This window comes from Triturus cristatus, chromosome 3_1 (genome assembly GCF_964204655.1).
Source record: "Triturus cristatus chromosome 3_1, aTriCri1.1, whole genome shotgun sequence".
Lineage (NCBI taxonomy): Eukaryota > Metazoa > Chordata > Amphibia > Caudata > Salamandridae > Triturus > Triturus cristatus.
Genome location: NC_140583.1, coordinates 780,294,265 through 780,308,316, shown reverse-complemented (window position 1 = coordinate 780,308,316; position 14,052 = coordinate 780,294,265). Strand labels below are relative to the sequence as shown.

The window sequence follows — 14,052 nt, the reverse complement described above, 5'->3', positions numbered from 1 at the left end:
CCTTTGGTTCGTATTGCGCATGGGCTTCGGCTCCATCCTCAGATTGTTTTTTTTTCCGCCATCGGGCTCGGATGTAATACTTCGCTCTCCGGTTCCGAACTTTCCAGTTCAAAGATCGACGCAAAAATCCTCGCTCATCGAGCTCCTTCAGATAATAAATCCTCTTACTCACCTTCTCTTCTGCACTTCTTCGATTCCGGTCGTCGACGGCGGCCTTCTGGCCTATTCCGGCTCCGGTCTCGGCTGATGGAAAGAACTCCCTTCAAGAAGTGCCCTCTATGTGGGTCTAAGTTTCCCCACACAACGATCTTCATGAGGTGTGCAACCTCTGCCTCTCCCCTCAGCACGAGGCCCGAGACTGTCCCGCCTGCAAGTCTTTTCGCTCTAAAAAGACTATTCGAGATCGACGGGCTAGACTCAACATGGCGCACTCCTCGATCTCCGCTCCAGTCGACATCATCTGGGACGACGTCGAAGCTCCGGGACAGCAGACCATCGAAGAAGAGGACGATTACCTCGTCAGTGCTTCCGAGGCCGACGACTCAGATGTGGAGGACATCATCCCGGCGCAGAGGGTCGTGAGTACAATACCCCCTCCCACACCCACGCCGATACCCAAAAAGGCTTTGGTCACACCTTCGGTTTCGGGCCTAGGCAAGACCAAGGATACTGCTTCTCACACCCCACCTTCGGGCCCGGTAAAGAAGCCTATTAAGCCTTCCGGCAGCTCTGGCTCGAGCCAGCCGACCAGCGGTACTGAAAAACACCCTTCGGCACCGAAGGAAAAAATCGGCCTCCATCTCCACACCGAACCCAGTACCAAAGCCTTCGGTGTCGACCTGCCCTTCCGGTGCCGACCAAACATCACAAGGCCCTCGGCACAGACACTCCCGTGCCGAAGCCTTCTTCGGCACCGACCAAAAAATCAGAGGTCCCAAAGAAGCACGGCTTAGACAAGCCTAAAAAGCCGTCGCCCCGAATACTTCGGCGCCGACCGAACAACCAGTGTCGCAAGAACTTTTCACACCGGATCCTCTCCAAAAGACACTCACCAGGGATCCAAAAACTGGACATTTGACAATGTCTTCAAAAAAGAGACATTTGGACAAACCAGCTCCACCTCCAAAGAGGAAAGACACTTCTACCTCCCCTTTCAGAGTGCCTTCCCCACCTCCTCCACCCTCCCCACCTCCACCCCTGCCTCATCGTTCCCCAACCTTGTCTCCTGTCCCAGACGATTTAGGAGACCCTTATTATGATCCAGCAGATGTGCCACAAGACCCCACCCCTACTGGATCTCCAGACCCATGGGACGACTATAACTACCCGGACATCCCAGATGTCCCACAGGATGACCTTTACCCATCTAGGCCATCCCCACCTGAAGATTCCTTGCCCTTTCACCACCTATTACAAAGGGCAGCACACTACCACGGGGTGGAGTTACATACTGACCCAGTGGAGGAGGACTTTCTCCTAGACACCTTTGATAATGCACATCGGTCTACTGCCATTCTACCTATGTTAAAGGGAGTGATTAAACATGCACCGGAGGTTTTTAAAGACCCAGTCAGGGCCAGGGTCCTAAACCCCCATATAGAGAACAAAAATACAAAGCCGCCCCCACAGACCCTTCATACATTAAAGGCCCTGCACCATTGGATTCCCTAGTGGTATCTACAGCTAGGAAGCGCTCAAATTCTCAGGCGAAGCACCACCACCTGACAAAGAGTCCAAGACACGTCAGGGAAGCACACTGTCACAAGCCGCCAACATAATGCGTATCGCCAACACACAAGCGCTGTTGGCCAGATACGACGGGGCGCATTATGATGAGTTAGAGGCCATCATGCACCATCTCCCTGAAAAATACAAGAACAGGGCTAATGAATTGATCCAAGAGGGAAAAATAATAACTAATACCTCTATATGCTGTGCCCTAGATGCAGCAGACACAGCCTCCAGGGCCGTAAACACCAGTGTCCTTCTCCGTCGCCATGCCTGGCTCAGTTTCAGGTTTTAAACCTGAGGTACAAGCCTCTATATTAAACCACCCATTCGACCAAGATCTATTTGGCCCAAAAGTTGATGAAGCCCTCAAAGATGAAAAAAGATACTGACACGGCGAAATCCATGGGAGCCCTACAGTCACACACTCCTAGGCGCTCCTTTCGCCGCTCTTCCTTTCAGGGCACGGGCAGAGGCTACTCCTCGGATAGTGCATCCACTTCCTACAAATCCCCTCCTCAATCTACCTTCACAAAGGGTTATCAAAGAGGCGGATACAGAGGCAATAATAAGGGCAGAGGCAAGACAAATACCGCCCGCTCTGCCACACCTCCTGCCCAATAACTTCCCCTGCTCCCTCCAGACCATTCCACTCCGGTCGGGGGCACAGTACAGCATTTCCTTCACGTCTGGGAGACAATCGCCTCAGACAGATGGGTGACCCAAATTATTCGTTCACGGTATTGCCTAGAATTAACATCTACCCCCCCCCCCCCCAACATTCCACCCAGGCAACGCCCTATGTCTCAAGAACATGCTACGTTACTAAAACAGAAGGTGATCTCCCTCCTGCAAAAAGAAGCCATAGAGCAGGTCCCCATAAATCAACAAAATTTAGGGGTCTCCTCCCTGTACTTTCTGATTCCAAAGAGACGAGACTCTACGACCTATCCTAGATCTCAGACCTCTAAATACTTGCATACATTCAGACCATTTTCACATGGTAACCCTTCAACAGGTTCTTCCACTCCCAGAACGATTTTCTCACCACACTGGACTTGAAAGACGCATACTTTCACATCCCAGTACACCAGTCTCACAGAAAGTACCTCAGATTTGTGGTGGACGGGCAACACTACCAGTTCAAGGTGCTCCCATTCGGGGTAACAGCACCAAGGGTATTCACCAAGTGCCTAGCAGTAGTGGCTGCACACCTCAGAAGACAGCACATTCACGTCTTCCCGTATCTGGACGACTGGCTAATAAAAGCCACATCATACGAACAATGAGTGCAACATACCGCCACTACAATCCAACTACTTCACCAGCTAGGTTTCACAGTGAAGCACCAAAAATCCCACCTGGTACAATCACACACAAAACAATACCTCGGTGCCACCATAGACACCTCAAAAGCCATAGCCTATCCCAATCCTGCCAGGATTGCAAATATACAGGCTCTGTGTCAGAAATTTATATGTCAACACTCTCTCTCCCAGCAAGAGTGTTTATGCAACTGATAGGGATGATGGCATCTTCATAGTGCTCCATGCAAGACTCCAGATGCCTCCACTCCAGAGTGTTTAGCGCGCCAGTGGAACCAGGCCCAGGGGCAACTGACAGATCTGGTGTTAGTAGACGGTCGCACCCATCGCTCTCTGCAGTGGTGGAACACCACAAACCTTTCCAGAGGTCGACCGTTCCTGGACCCGGTCCCACAAATAATCCTAACAGACGCATCGCTCTCCGGCTGGGGAGCTCATCTGTTGTATCTCACAGTACAGGGCACATGGACGCCGCAACAGAAGTTACTCCACATCAACCATCTGGAGTTACTGGCAATCTTCCTCGCCCTAAAATCCTTCCAGACACAGATTTCAGGCAAGGCAGTCCTCATTCGCACAGACATGACTGCCATGTACTACATTCAAAAACAGGGGGGCACACAATCCACAGCTCTCTCAATTAGCACAGAGCATATGGAGAAGGGCAATTCCACAAAATCTTTCTCCTGGCCCAACACGTCCCAAGAGTCCAACACCGTGGCAGATCTGCTCAGCAGACAGACGCAGCTGATCCAAGAGTGGGAACTTCACCCACAGGTTCTTCACCCGTTCTTTCAGAAGTGGGGGGCATCCACACGTAGACCTATTCGCCACCCACGAAAACAAAAAATGCCCAAGCTTCGCCGCCAGATATCCACACCCATTGTCCAAAGGCAATGCGATATGGATGAACTGGTCAAACAAATTTGCATACGCTTTTCCACCTCTCCCACTAATTCCATTAGTGGTGCGAAAGCTACAACAGCATTCCCTAACACTGATCCTAGTAGCTCCAACATGGGCCAGACAACCGTGGTACACCACACTGCTGGAACTCAGTAGTACCACACCAAAAGCTACACCTCTCACCATGCCTCCTAACCCAGAACCATGGAGAGATCAGGCACCCGGACCCAGCTCAGCTCAACCTTGCGATCTGGCTCCTGAGGTCCTAGAATTCGGATACCTTAACCTTCCCCCTGATTGCATGAATATTATCAGGGAAGCTAGACGCCCTACTACTAGGGCATGCTATGCTGCAAAATGGAAAAGATTTGTTGTGTACTGCCACAACACAATCAATCCTTTAAATGTGTCCATACAGCACATCCTATGTTACTTACTCCATCTACAAAGGTGTAACCTAGCATGTACTTCCATTCGGTTACACCTCGCTGCAATTGCTGCTTATTTACAGAACAGGCAGCACGTATCACTTTTCAGAGTGCCTGCCATCAAGGCCTTTATGGAAGGCCTCAAAAGAGTAATTCCACCCAGAGTACCACCCTCACCTGTCTGGAACTTGAATATAGTTCTCAAGGTTAATGGGGACCCCCTTTCGAACCATTACATAAATGTGAGCTCCAATTTCTCACATGGAAAACAGCTTTTCTAGTGGCCATCACTTCCCTCAGAAGGGTTAGTGAAATACAAGCACTCCCTATACAGGAACCTTTTCTCCAAATGCATCCGAACAAGGTTGTACTCCGCACCAACCCAAAATTTCTACCCAATGTGATTTCTCCATTCCATTTAAACCAGTCGGTAGAATTACCAGTCTTCTCACAACCTCCAACCGTTGCGGAAAGGGCGTTACACACACTGGATGTTAAAAGGGCTTTACTTTACTACATCCAAAGGACACAACCTTTCAGGAAAACCAAACCGCTATTTGTCTCCTTCTCTCCACCACATAAAGGCAACCCTATTTCTAAATCAGGGATAGCTAGGTGGATTGTAAATTGCATACAGATTTGCTACCACAAAGCAAAACGAACTCTATCCCCCTAAAGCCCACTCTACAAGGAAGATAGGGGCTTCTATGGCTTTTCTAGGAAACATACCACTAGATGACATCTGCAAAGCAGCGACATGGTCAACACCGCACACTTTCACAAAACATTACTGTGTAGATGTGCAAACCAAGCAACAAGCTAGTGTGGGCCAGGCTGTACTAAAAACACTGTTCCAAACAACTGCCACGGATGCCGGTGGTCGCCGCTAGGGCTGGGTACTGCTATATAATCTATGCACAGTGTATAATCTGCAGCTCATATGCCTCGAACGGAATATGCTACTTTTGCAGCGTGAATCTTTCTGGATTCACTATGCTGTGCATTATTCCGCGATCTTGTGGTTGGGTCCGGATTCGTAGTCGTTTTTTTTTTTTTTTTTTTTTTTTTTTTTTTTTTGGTAGCCCAGGTGGGCGTCGACGTCCACCATTTGGTGCACCTCCCGTGACGTCGTCGTGCTTCCTGCGGAAGTCCCACCTTTGGGGCGCCATCTTCAGATTCTTTTTTCCGCCGTTGGGTCTGGATCGACATCGGGAAGCTCCAGAAATTCACTCGGAGGAAGAAGGAAGAAAAGCGAGTTTCATCGATAGAATCAAGAGAAGACATCAGGAATTGAACAGATTTCATCAGGAGCGCTAAGAAAGAGGACCAGCGAGCCTTTTTCTTCGACAGCCCTGGAGAATGCACGCTCAGACCCTGAGCGAAATGGACAAGACGCCATTCAAGTTCTGCCCAAACTGCCACCACAAGTTCGCGCAGAGAGACCAGCATCCGGTCTGCAACCTCTGCCTACCGGTCGATCACCAGAGTATCGACTGCAACGCCTGCTCAGCCTTCGCGCCGAAGACACTCAGGGTGAGAGAGCGGCAGAGAAGGGCCAACGCCAACATGGACGGCAAGGGGAAGCCCCCGACGCTCTACGCTCTGGGCCTCCTCAGACGACGAGGACAACGTCGCCGAGACAGCCGAAAACTTCACGGTCGTAGAGACCGACAAGAAAAAAGAAGACTAGGTAAGAGAATCGTCGAGCGCAAAACAAAAAGTACCTCGACAACACGAGGGTGACTCGAGAAAAACTGAGTCAAAGTCCACGAAGGGAGCCCCGGCGCCGAAAGCTTCGACGTCCAAGGGGGGAACTTCGGACAAAAGGCCCAGCGGATCCTTACAAAAGGACTCCCAGGTGCAGAAAGACGCCGAAAGGCAAGGGTCGTCGAAATCATCCCATGAAACGGGCCGATCGACGCAGAAAGAACGTTCGACGTCGACGCAAGTTTCATCGAAAAGACCCGCGGTCGACGCCGAAAGCATCTCCGAAATGGAGAAAAAGAAGAGGCGGCTCGAGGCCGAAATGGAGAACATCCTTCAAAGGAAGGAGGAGTTCGACGCCAGGATGAAGGAATTCAAGATTCCAACAGTTTCATCGGCGGACGTCGTCGAGGTCGAAGAGGAGTTCGACGCCGAAGGGCTGACAAGGGATCTCGAAGAAGAGGAGGAGCCCTATTATGAGGAAGAAGCCGAGGAAGAAGACCAACAGTCGTTCTTCGAATCGGCGGCATCTACCAGCAACGACGTCGAATGGCACGATCTCGACACCGAAAACCCGGAGGAGCCCGTGGACACGTACCCCTCGAGGCCTTCGCCACCCGACGACATCGGGGTATACAATATGGTGGTGAAGAGCGCAGCACTGGCCTTCGGCGTCAAACTCGACGAGGAGAGGCCGAAAGCCGATTTTCTCGTCGAAACACTGCTCCCCATCCAGACTAGGAGTCAGTTCCTCCCCATGCTACAAAGCGTGATGAACCAGGGGAGAGAAGCCTTCAAGGAGCCTGCCACCTGCCGGTCGATCACACCCAGGACAGAGAAGAAATATAAGCACTCCTCCCTGGACCCACCTTACATCAAGGGTAGCGTCACAGCAGACTCCATCATAGCCTCCACGGCCAGGAGAAGGGCCAACGTTCCAGCAACTTCGGGCCCACCTCCGGATAAAGAGAGCAGGAGGATCGACCTCACAGGCAGAAAGGTCGAGAGGAACGCCGCAATGCACTGGCGCATGGCGAATTCGAATGCACTCCTCAATAGACACCAATACCAACACTGGGATGAAATGGGGGAGCTTGTAAAGCACCTCCCCGAAGAATACCGCCAGAGAGCCTCTCACCTGGTGGATGAAGGAAAGAACATCGCCAACTCCTGTATAAAGACGGCGTTGGATGGGGCAGAGACTTCAGCAAGACTCATGGCCATAGGGGTCACAGAGAGGAGGCATGCATGGCTAAGAATCTCGGGATTCAAACCGGAAGTGCAGAACAACATCCTTGGCACCCCCTTCAACGGAGAGACACTGTTCGGAGCAACGGTGGACGAAAAGCTCACCCAGCTCAAGAAGGAAAACGAGACAGCGAGGTCCATGGGGGCCCTACAGCTGAGGGGAATGAGACGAGGTAATCCCTCGGAGACCCTACGGTAGGGGTGCAAGCCAACAAGGGACATCGCACCAGGCGTTCCAACAAGGTCAGCAGGGCGAAGGTCACGGTCAAGGTCAGCAGAAGCAAAGCTGGCAATATCAACCTCGGGGCCAGTCCTTTCGCGGGAGAGGGAACGGACGTGGCCAGAGGAGGAGAGGGGGCGATCAGCCCTCCTCGAAGTGACTCAGCACGCAAGAAGACGCCTACCCTCGTCAAGTCCCCAAGGGTGAGGCGCAGAAAGGTGTCATCAGGGGGAAGAGAAGATTCAAGAGCCTACGAGCATACGTCACCAGTAGGCGGAAGGCTGAGGTTCTACCTTCAGGAGTGGCGGCGCATAACCACAGACAAGTGGATACGGAACATCGTGCAGTACGGATACTGCGTAGACTTGGAGAAAAGACCTCCAAACAGGAAACCGAAAGGAAGACAGAGATCTGCCCAAGAACTGGCAATACTCAGAGGAAACGCGGAAACTCCTACAAAAGGGAGCCATAGAGGCAGTGCCGTTCGGGGAACGCAACAAAGGGGTCTACTCAAACTACTTCGTGGTTCCGAAGGTAGACGGAGACCTCAGGCCCATACTGGACCTCCGTTACCTAAACAAGTTCATAAGAACGCAAAGGTTCAAAATGACTTCACTGCAGGAGGTACTGACACAGATAAGAGAAGGGGACTTCATGGTCACCGTGGACCTCAAGGATGCCTACCTCCACATCCCAATAAACAGAAGGCACAAGGGCCTTCTAAGATTCAACATCGAACAGGAACACTACCAGTTCACAACCCTGGCCTTCGGATTAAAATCAGCGCCAAGGGTCTTTACAAAATGCCTGTCGGCGGTAGCGGCACACCTACGAAAGCAGGGCATACACGTATACCCATACTTGGACGACTGGCTGGTCAAGGCAAACTCACGCGAGAAGTGCGAGAGGCACGCAAAACGCGTAACGGACACCCTCACAAATCTGGGATTTTCCATCCACTGGGGAAAATCATCGCTGGAACCGGGACAGGTAAAGATTTTCCTGGGGGCACAGATCAACTCCCTCAACAGTACAGTAGTGCCCAGCAACAGGAGGACAGATGCCCTACTGAAGGAGACGCAGCTCTACCAGAAGGGGCGAGCTCTGACAGTGAGGGCGGTGAGCAAGATGATGGGGATGATGGCGTCCTGTATCCAGCTGGTGCCGAATGTACGCCTGCACATGAGACCATTCCAGGAATGGCTGCAACAGCAATGGTCACAAGCAAACGGAAGTTGGGAGGATCTAGTGGTTGTTACGCACGCAGTGCAGGAGGAGATAACTTGGTGGAACAGAGACAACATAACAACAGGGAGAAGCCTGACACCACCAAGCCCAACAGTGACCATTACCACGGACGCATCGCAGATGGGATGGGGAGCGCACATGGACAACCTCAGAGTGAGGGGTCTATGGGCTCCGGCAGACGCGGTCCGCCACATCAACTACCTCGAGTTGAAAACGATACTGCTAGCCCTGAAGGCATTCCAGAGACACCTGTGCGGGCAGAGGGTGTTGGTACAGACAGACAACACCACGGCGATGTTCTACATCAACAAACAAGGGGGGACACAGTCGTTTCCCCTCTCATCCCTAGCTCAGGAGATTTGGAGATGGGCCATACCTCTCAGGATAGATCTACTGGCAATTCACCTACCGGGGAAGGACAATGTGGAGGCAGACTGGCTAAGCAGGCAGACCTCAGCATCACACGAGTGGGAGCTCAATGGCCAGGAAACGGAGAAACTCTTCCGGAGATGGGGGACTCCAACAATAGACCTTTTTGCAACACGCCACAATGCAAAATGCCAAAGCTTCGCGTCCAGGCAACCAGATCAGCAATCCAAGGGAAATGCCCTATGGATAAGCTGGTCGAGGACATTTGCCTACGCCTTTCCACCGATTCCCCTGTTGCACAGAGTGCTCGACAAGTGCAGAACCAGCAACATGACTCTGATCCTGGTGGCCCCACAGTGGGCGAGGCAGACATGGTTCTCACAGATTCAAGAAATGGCGCAAGGCAATCCGTACAGGTTCGAGAGAAGAAAAGACCTGCTCTCAATGCAAAACGGGGAGGTCCTGCACCCAGAGCCAGAGACCCTCAACCTAGCAGCATGGCTCCTGAAGACCTAGAGTTCGCACACCTAAGGTTACCTCAGAGCACTATGCGAGTGCTACGGGAGGCAAGGAAACCTACTACAAGAAAGTGCTACAGCGCAAAGTGGAAGAGATTCACGGTGTGGTGCAGGAAGAAGGGCCTGCACAAAAGAATGACAAGAGACTCAACTGTGCTGAGGTACCTCACACACCTTCTAAAGAGTAACCTCTGCTCGAGCTCCCTAAGGGTGCACCTAGCAGCGATCGTTGCCTACACCAGAGGTGAGAAGGGTGGAAGTTTCTTCAGCTCGCAGGTGGTGAAGAGATTCATGGAGGGGGCCAAAAGAATGGCACCCCCGAAAAGGTTGCCACCGCCGGCATGGAATTTAAACGTGGTTCTGACGGAGCTCATGAAGGCGCCGTTTGAACCCATTCACAAGGCCAATCTACAAATGTTGACGATGACTGCGTAGTGAGGTTATGGCCACTAGAAAGGCAGAGTGAGCGAGCTTCAAGCACTAACGCTACAGGAGCCCTACATTCAAATTCACAAGGACAGGGTAGTCCTGAGGACGGACCCACACTTCATGCCCAAGGTAGTGTCGGTGTTTCACATGAATCAGAGTATCCAGATACCGAGTTTCTTCCAAAACCCGACTACAAACGCAGAAAAGGCCCTGCACACCCTCGATGCCAGAAGAGCGGTGATGCACTACATTGAAAGAACCAAGGAACTCAGGAAGTCGAAGCAGCTGTTTGTGTCCTTTGCTACTAGCTTCATGGGTAGACCAGTGACCAAGGGCACCATCGCTAGGTGGATTGCCCTCACTATTCAATTCTGTCACAAACAGGCTGGACAGGAGCTAACGGAGGGGCCACAAGCTCACTCCACAAGGAAGAAGGGGGCCACAGTTGCCTTCCTGGCAAACACGCCCATCCAAGACATTTGTCTCGCAGCGACTTGGGCATCTGTGCACACGTTCACAAAGCACTACTGCGTGGACATTCAAATGAATAAGGAAGCACAGGTCGGACAGAAGGTGCTACAACACATTTTCAACGACCAGCGATCATCTTCCACCCAGCCACCACAAAAATAGGGAAACCGCTACAAAGTCTATGCACAGCATAGTGAATCCAGAAAGATTCACGCTGCAAAACGAAAAGTTTCTTACCTGTCGGTGTAGTTTTGCAGCTTGAAGATCTTTCTGGATTCACTAGCGAACCCACCCACCTCCGCCAGGAAGATGAGGCTGGAGGAAGAGGGGGTGAAATGGATAGGATCAAATAGGTGGATACATACAGAAATACGGACAAAAGGATTAATCAATCGCCTAGGGTTAAAAAAAAAAAAAAAAAAAAAAAACAGGGAAAAAAAGAACCCGAAGATGGCGCCCCAAAGGTGGGACTTCCGCAGGAAGCACGACGACGTCACGGGAGGTGCACCAAATGGTGGACGTCGACGCCCACCTGGGCTACAAAAATAAAAAAAAAAAAAAACAAAGAAGACTACGAATCCGGACCCAACCACAAGATCGCGGAATAATGCACAGCATAGTGAATCCAGAAAGATCTTCAAGCTGCAAAACTACACCGACAGGTAAGAAACTTTTCGTTACCAGTATGCATCTGTTCTTGGCATGTAGAGCTGCAGATCTATACACGCCCACCCGCCTCCCCGGTTACCTGCATCCGTTCCAGTTTATCTTATTTAGATACAACACACATGGGTTTCTTTACTGTTACTACTACGATCCATCTTTCCCGGCTGGCGAAAAACAATCTGAGGATGGAGCCGAAGCCATGCGCAATACGAACCAAAGGAGGAGTCACCGAACTCGTGACTTCCAAAGACTTTCCAAGAGGAAAAACAAACTGCAAACATCCGGGCCCAACACCAGATGGCGATCTATGCACAGTGTATAATCTGCAGCTCTACATGCCAAGAACAGATGCATACTGGTAAGTAGCATATTCCTTTCAAACGAATACCCAAATAGGTTCTAAGACCAGCATTCACTATTCAGCTAGAGTGCTCTATGGGGTAGCTTGCTACCTGACCAAGTGTGCTTGCGCACCACGCCAGTGCAATACAAATACAATAGATTTTCCATCCAAATTGTCTAAGGGCAGGAGGCATACATGAAACGTTCAAAATTATTAAATCATTCAATTAAATCTGAACATTAAAAAATGACCTACATTAAAAAAATTTAAACTGAAGTTGACCAGTAACCCCTGAAATAGAACTTTTGCAGGGTTTTTCAATATTGTGGGGGGGGGGGGGGGAGAAGAGAGGGCGGCTTACTAGGTACATTTCTGGAAAGAGTGTAGAAACAATTTAAATATTTGCCAACCAGCATACCGCCATGTTTTAGGTGACTCCTCTGTGGAAATGGTTTAGCCAGAATTGGCTCCATTATAGGAACATTCTTTGTGATCATAACTAGGCCAAAGGTTCTCCTGCAACTCACTAGAACCCACAGTATAGGGATCATATAGGAAGTAGCCGTTTGTGCAGCACTGCCAAGCTGTCCTCGAGGTAGAGGTAATAGTTTGCAGGCAGGAGTTCTAGCTCTGTGGCATGGAAGGTGGCTGCTTATGTTCTGTGGAGATTTTTCTGAGCTTCAAATGGAAGATGGTTTCAGTGTTTTGGAATGCTTATTATGTTTAGCCTACATTTCCAATGTGATTGCACACAGTGTCGGGTGTATGTTGTATTTCTTTTCTCTCTTTTAGCTATATCGCCACCAACCAATCTGCATTTGGAACCTAGCCCTGATTTTGCAACCTTGACAGTTTCCTGGAACAGAAGCCCCTCCCCAGGTAAAGATGTATGCTGGCATTTCTTCCACCCTCCACTCGCGCCGCCTTCAAATAGTCCTGACCGGTTTGTTCTAAGGAGCCTGTTCCTCTTATTCACTTCAGGTCTTTCTGTAGAGCCTGTCTCCTTTCTTTATTGTCGATTTGGGTGTTCTGCAGTGAACCACAAAAACACCAATAGTTGCTTGACTGTAACCTAGGAATATTTCCAATGCTTGTAGTTTGCCATTTCACAGAGCCCAATTGAAAACGTACAATATGTACTTTAATCTCCATTTAGTTAAGTGATTTCTTACGCTTGCGGACTTTGCCTTTGTCTATTCTAATGTTCTATGTGAATAGAATACGTGTATATATACTTTCTTTTTCTCAAGTTTTATTTGGGTACCGGAAATTTGCCTAGGATTTTTCACCATTCAAAAGGGAGTGTAGATTTAATTCTGAACTGGCGAGGGTGGGTGGTGTAACCATCACTCCAAACACTCTTTGGGCTTCTATTACCGCTTATCAGTGGCACAAGTTTAGTGCATTATTTTGTACAGCAGCCATGATATCACCAATCTATTTAGGGTTGAAGAAGATGGGCATGTCTGGATATAGATACAAATAAACTACTTTATATGAAGGACTATAAATAGAAAAGATTCAAGATATGAACACTACCCCAATTTACATGGCTTCAGGGGAATGCAGTAGAGGAGCTTTAATTGCTTGCTATGTGACTGACGTGCTTTATATTATAGGCATAACTGGATATCGCATCACCACTGCCCCTACCGTGGGTCATCCAGGCTACACTCTGGAAGAAGAAGTCGATGAGGACCAGAGCTCATGCATCTTTGAGAGCCTGAGTCCTGGTGTTCAATACAATGTCAGTGTTGTTTCTGTTAAAGATGATCAGGAGAGTGAGCCCATCTGGAAGACCATCACACAAGGTAAATGAAGGGTCCCTTCAGGTATGATCAACCATCCCATTCCCCTCCCAAACACTGTCCCCCTGCACAGCAGTGGAAACAGCAGCCTTAATACATTTGTAAGCAGCATTTCTACAAGATGAGAGCGGTTTATGTGGAATTGTGAATTTATATTGTTCATTCACATGGCGCAGTGGCTGAAACAAGAAGTTGGAATACTGCCCGAACGATTGCCACTGCTTCGATTTGCAAGCACGCCTCCCCATTGTGTGTGGTGTTGGTTTTCTCAATGTCTCATGGAGCATTAGTAAAACATGTTCTTTCCCTTTGCTCCAACCCTCATCTTCTGAGTGAAGCATGACAGAAGCTGCACCAACAGCACACGTAACTACTGTAGCTCTACAGCCATTGGTTCCAGGCCACATTTTTCAGTCGCAGAAGTTGCTTGCTATTCGTCTGTTTTCCCGAGGAGTTTTTTTTCCCTTGTTTTTGTAACCTCTGAAGCTTCATGCCAACCAAACAAAGGGATAGGTGCCAATGAGAGCCTTGTATACAAAAATGTGTAAGGTGCAGGAGAGGGAAACGTAAAGTTTCAAATTATGCCGATGAATCCACTTCCACAAAACAAGAATTCAAGTGGAAACTGCTAAATCACTATC

The 14,052-nt window shown here is 49.8% G+C and overlaps 1 protein-coding gene across 8 annotated transcripts in view; it reads left to right on the top strand.

Moving 5' to 3' along the window:
- FN1 (fibronectin 1) overlaps positions 1-14,052 on the top strand; it is a 167,549-nt gene that overhangs the window by 89,832 nt on the left and 63,665 nt on the right. For all 8 annotated transcript variants that reach the window (XM_085644997.1, XM_085644996.1, XM_085644994.1 and 5 more), the window contains exons 23-24: positions 12,396-12,482; positions 13,223-13,414. In XM_085644997.1, coding sequence (XP_085501123.1) covers positions 12,396-12,482; positions 13,223-13,414 — 279 coding nt within the window. The remainder of the gene's footprint in view (positions 1-12,395; positions 12,483-13,222; positions 13,415-14,052) is intronic.